Raw genomic sequence first — 5,229 nt, 5'->3', positions numbered from 1 at the left:
GACAAAATACGGAGACGGGCTGAGGGCATGGTCCTGTGACAGGACCAGCTGCCCCTGATGCCTGCTCTGCCCGTGGCATCTGCTGCTCTGGGTGTGCAGCTGCAGCAGGAAGCTGTGGGAAGAGGTGCTGTTGCCATGGCTCAAAGGCTCTGGGACCCCCTGGCTGTGCTCCCAGCACCTGAGTGCCACCTATGGGGAAGGACATGAGAAGGGAGAGAAAGCAGCACCCAGAGATTTTGTGAGGGCAAAACCAATTTATTTCCTTTTCCTTGAATATAGGGTTGGAAAACCCTGTTAGAGCTGCTGGTGGGGCAGCCTCTGGCAGGCCCAGGGAGAGCTCCAGGGCCTGAGCTCCCTCTTCTGTCAGACAGGCTGGGGCCCAGTGGAAGATCAGTCCCTGGCCTGGGAGCAAAGGGGCTGTGACTGGTGCCCTGGGAAGGGCGAAGCCTCTGATGTACCAGCTTCTTCCTCCTCATCAGAGCCTGTGGGGCTGCTGTCGAGAGTCCTTTGCTGAGAACTGCTGGAGCTGGAGCTGTTGGAGCAGCAGCTGTCAGATCTGCAGCTGCAACTGCAACTGCAACTGCAGTTGGAGCTATTGCTGCTGAAGTTGAAGCTCCTGGAGTGGCTGAAGCTGGAGATCCTGGAATTGCTGAAGCTGGAGCTGGAGCCGGAGCTGATGGAGCTGGAGCTGGAGCTGGTGGAGCTGGAGCTTGAGCTGGAGCTGGTGGAGCTGGAGCTGGAGCTGGCACTGGCCACGGTGCCATTGTTCTCGTTCCTGATGGCACCAGAGCGTAGCAGCCTCTGGGCCTCCTCACAGCACTGGCCCATAATGATGCTGATGACACCATGGATCAGGGGTGCCGTGTGTTCCTGGAGGAGAGGCTGCAGCATCTCAACCAGAATCTCAGCATTTGGCCCATAGATGCAAAGGCCATGCAAGATGCTGCTCTCTATGGCATCTACCACCCACCACCAGCCCTGGTATATTCTCTCCAGCCTCTCACGCAGCCAGGGCCGCATGGGGTCCAGGAGATGCTGCTGTTGACGAAAAATTTCTGCCCAGACCTCAGGCAGGACACTGCCCACAGACTCTAGCCCTGAACCTTCCTGCTCTGCTGGAGACACTGTTCCCTGTGGAGAAGATGAAGGGGACACCACAGGAGGATGGGAGCTGTTCTCATCCAGGCTGCTGGGATCTCTCTCTGCCTGGCTGCTGCCATCTGGCAGCTCCTCAGGGACTGTGATGGATGTCTCCAGATAGTCGTCTTCTCCATGATCAGAAAATCGGACAGTTACTACTGTTCTTCTGCAGAGTGGGCACACTGGATTTCTCTGTGTCCACCGCAGGATACAGCCCAGGCAAAACTGGTGGTGACAGGGCAGAGTAGAAGCCACATCCTCACAAGTGTCCTGGCAGATGGGGCAGTTGCTGTCAGTCTCTGTGGACATTTTTGTGCTCTGCAGCACGTTGTGGAGAGATAAAGCTCAGGGGCTGTTTGCCCCAATGCTGTCACCTCCTGCAGGAGGGAGAGGCCATGGTCACTGGCTGTCCTGAGGCAGGGAGGAAGAAGTGGCCAGGCCACTGGAGAATGCCACCCTGCCAGCTCATGAGCCCCATCACACACCCACAGCCACCCGGCGGGACATTTTCCTGCACAGCTCACCCTCAGTGCTGCACCTGCAGTGCTCGGCTGCCTGGAGCATGCAGGGCAGGGAAAGGAGTGATGGCTCTGACACTGGCACCAAGATCTGCCAGTGACAGGCACCACACAGCACAGAGAAGCCTGGCTTGATCCTCAGTCCTCACTACATTGCTTGGATGGAGCTCAGGCTGGAGCCAGACTGGCGCAGGCTATGCCAACTGAATTGAAGCTGTGAGGGACACAATGTCATCATCCATCCTTCTGTGATGTCACAGTCCACTGCTCGGTGACATCAGCCTCTACTCATCAGTGAACACAAAACATTTTTTCATTTCACCTTCTGGTCATCCCAAGAAAAGCAGTGAGGGAAGTAAGGTCACAACTCATTGCTCAGGGATGGAACATTCCACAGGTTGGCAACACCAGCTTCCTCCACCCAATCTTGTAACAGCAGGCCTTCCATCCCTGCAGGTACATGGTGTTGGAGGGAAAAAAAAATATATTTTCTTGTTTCCAACTTGTATATGTTTTCCATTTTTGATCAATGTGCCTTAAGATGTCAAAAGGTCGCTTTCTTTCCAGAAGTCCCATGTGCATGTACCACTCCAGAGGTATATTATCAAATATCAGTTCAAATGTTAACTCATTTTCTTCTACTCAATTCCAAAGCTTGAGTGACTGAAATTAGTTCTAATTTCTGGGCAGAAACATCAGAGGGGAGTGACCCTGATTGGATTACCTCAGTTGTGGAGTCACTGTGTATCCAAACAGTTGGATAGGAAGGTTGAGGCATGGTCCTGTGACAGAGCAGCTGCTCCTGCTGCCCCCTCTGCTCTGGCATCTGCTGTGCTGGTGTGCAGCTGCAGCAGGATTTCCTGTGGGAAGAGGTGGCACTGCTGACATGGCCCTCGCACTCCAGGGGCCCACGGCTGTGCCCCAGCACAGAGGAGTCACCCACGGTGGGGCACAAGGGAAAAGGGAAGGGCATTGGAAGGGAGAGAAACCAGTGTGCAGGGACTGCAGGAGGGAAATAACAACTGATCTCCTTTTCCTTGAATAAAGAGTTCCAGGAGCTGTGCTAGAGCTGCTGGTGGATTGGCCTACTGCAGGGCTGGGGAGAGCCCTGGGGCTGGGGTCACTCCTCCTTTTGGGGCACCAGGACCACCCAGGCCAGTGACCCCTGTTCCTGCCAGGAGCAGAGGTGCTGTGCCTTCTGCCCTGGGCACAGGGACCTGCCACTGTCACCACCTCTTGCCACAGGTCCTGCTGATGCTGGTCCTGCCCTGCAGGGATGGGCACAGGTGGGGAGTGCTTTGAAGCTCAGGCAGGGGATTTAGCATTGACTGCTCTCCATGAGTTGTCAGGAAGAGACAGTTTTCCTTTTCCTGCCAACCAAGGCTGTCAGTGTTTGTGTTTGTACCAATGAGAAGGGTAGAGTGTAAGTCTGTGGCTTAATTGAGTGCAAAGTTGTGTCTGAATTCAGTTGATTTCAGTTTTTTCTTTCATGACATTTTGTCTGAAAATCAAGGACATCTTTTTGGAGGTGCTTAGAACCCACTGTCTGTGACCTCAGTACTAGCCAAGTGACCCTCCAGAACCTTGAACTGACTAAGCGAAGGCATGAACTCTTTTGGCTTTTTTTAGAAGGAGAAAAAAAACAAACCCAAACCTGTTTTCTGAATCCTCTGAAAAATCTAACTTATTCAAGAAAGAGTAATTTTAATGTGCAGATTTTCTGTTCATTATTCATTTAGAAATCTTTGAACCAGGCCAATAATGCTCTCTTTAATAATTTAACACAGCTGATTGACATAAAGTCACTTGAAATTTTGGCTTCAATTTTCAATGATATTTTGAATATAAGAATGTCCATTTGAGAGAGGAACAGAATGCATTTGCACAGTCCTGTTATGGTTTTATTTTTCAACACACAGACCCTCTCATTTCCCCTTCTTTAGCCTTAAGCCTTAAAGTCAACCATCTGCTTTGCAAGTGCAGCTCAAATGTAACTGTTTCTGCTATTTTGCTTAACTTCTGTGATGGGCTGAAAATATTCAGTTGTAATTGGCTTTATAGAATTGTCACTGTGGGACTGGAAAAAGACCATAGGAATTTCTCCCACCACAGATTTTAAAATATTTTAAAATACTATTTCAAAGACTATTTGGAAATATTTAAATTTAATATTTAAATATAAGTTTATTTGTAATTTTATTAAGTCTGTACTTTAAAACAAGTGTTACCTAGCAGGCTTTGAATTCAATTACAGCAGTTGTTTTTCAGCAGGCTAATTTTCCTGTAGGACCAAAATAAGGAAAGAAATCGCTTAGGAAATTGAGTTTCCCAGATTGCTGCAGTGTAGGAATGGTATTGCCCAGTTTAGTGCTCACACTGAAACACCTCAGACCATGTGCCATTCACAGACTTCCCCACCACTTTCCCTGCAGCAGGATGGAGAGGAAAGCACAAATAGATAAAGATCACAGGTTGAGATGAGAACAATTTACTAGAAACAGCAGTGAAATAAGAACACAAACAGTAACAACACTAAAAGCAGAGTGGACAAGGCAAATGAGTCACGCACGACCATTCACCACACGGAACTTGTCACACTCCACAACCCACAGCACACAGGCCAAGGAAAAACAAATCCCTTCTAGTTTTCCCTGCCACGTGGGAGGTGGTATCTAATTACCCCAAGGTTCTAGCCCTGCTGCTCCTGGCTGCTACAAAAATTACCCCTGATCGGATCCAGGGCAGAGGATCTGCTCTGGGGCTCCTGGCTCTTGCTCTGGGCGAGAGACCCTCGTGGCACCTGCCCCAGCAGAAGGGCTTCAGGACAACCTCTCCTTATTGACATTGTCCCTCTGCCCCCGCCCCAGCTCCCTTTTTGCCTCCTGGAAACTTTGAACAGAAGTAGCATTTCAGTGCAGCTCTGGCCATACTGAAATGGGCAGGAAGGTGACACACTCGTCACTCTTGGCACAAGAGCAGCGAGGACAAGGGCAGTTTTGGAGAGGCCTGGGTCCCAAGGCATTGTCTCATGCAGCAGGGCCCTGTTTCTGAGAGGCACGACCAACAGGGGAGCGGCTTGGCGTGCAGAACAGGGGCGCGTCCCGAGCCAGGGGATCCCTGGGGAGCGGAGAGACGCGGACAGCGGGCGGACACCGGCGGCAGCAGCGCTGGCGCAGAGGCGCGGCGGGAACACGCACACTGGGAGTGTAGCAGAGCATGTGTAAGGCTTCTGCTAATCAGACCTTGCTAAATTAGGGAACGTGGCCAGAAAACCACTGAAACTTCCTTAAGCTAGATTATGTCTTAAATAACCACAAACATCCTGTATGTGCCCAGTTTGTGGATGCTTGCAAAAAAGATAGGAAAAAGTCAACCAACAGCTAAAAGAAGAAGACCACAGCCTTTTCCCCCACGACCACCAGGAGCCAGAAGACCCCCTAGCATCTGGTTGTGCAGACACACAAAGAATGTGAGAAGATGCTGAAAGGCACGTTCCCGGAAGAAGATAAAAATAAAAAGACAGACTGAAACGGATTGGGGTGCGTACCGTTGGTGGAGCAGAGACTCCCCA

General features: G+C 50.8%; 1 protein-coding gene across 1 annotated transcript; it reads right to left on the bottom strand.

Moving 5' to 3' along the window:
* Positions 1 to 390: 390 nt before the first annotated feature.
* LOC306814899 (uncharacterized protein) lies at positions 391 to 3,771 on the bottom strand (the record flags this gene model as incomplete). Its single annotated transcript, XM_079331394.1, has 2 exons — positions 1,665 to 3,771; positions 391 to 1,551 (listed from the first exon to the last, which is right to left on the bottom strand). Exon 2 carries the CDS (start codon positions 1,447 to 1,449, stop codon positions 391 to 393), a length of 1,059 nt encoding a protein of 352 aa, XP_079187520.1. The 5' UTR covers positions 1,450 to 1,551; positions 1,665 to 3,771.
* Positions 3,772 to 5,229: the final 1,458 nt, after the last annotated feature.

This window comes from Erithacus rubecula (assembly GCF_903797595.1).
Source record: "Erithacus rubecula genome assembly, contig: SUPER_Z_unloc_3, whole genome shotgun sequence".
NCBI lineage: Eukaryota > Metazoa > Chordata > Aves > Passeriformes > Muscicapidae > Erithacus > Erithacus rubecula.
This window is presented reverse-complemented; position numbering and strand designations above follow the sequence as displayed.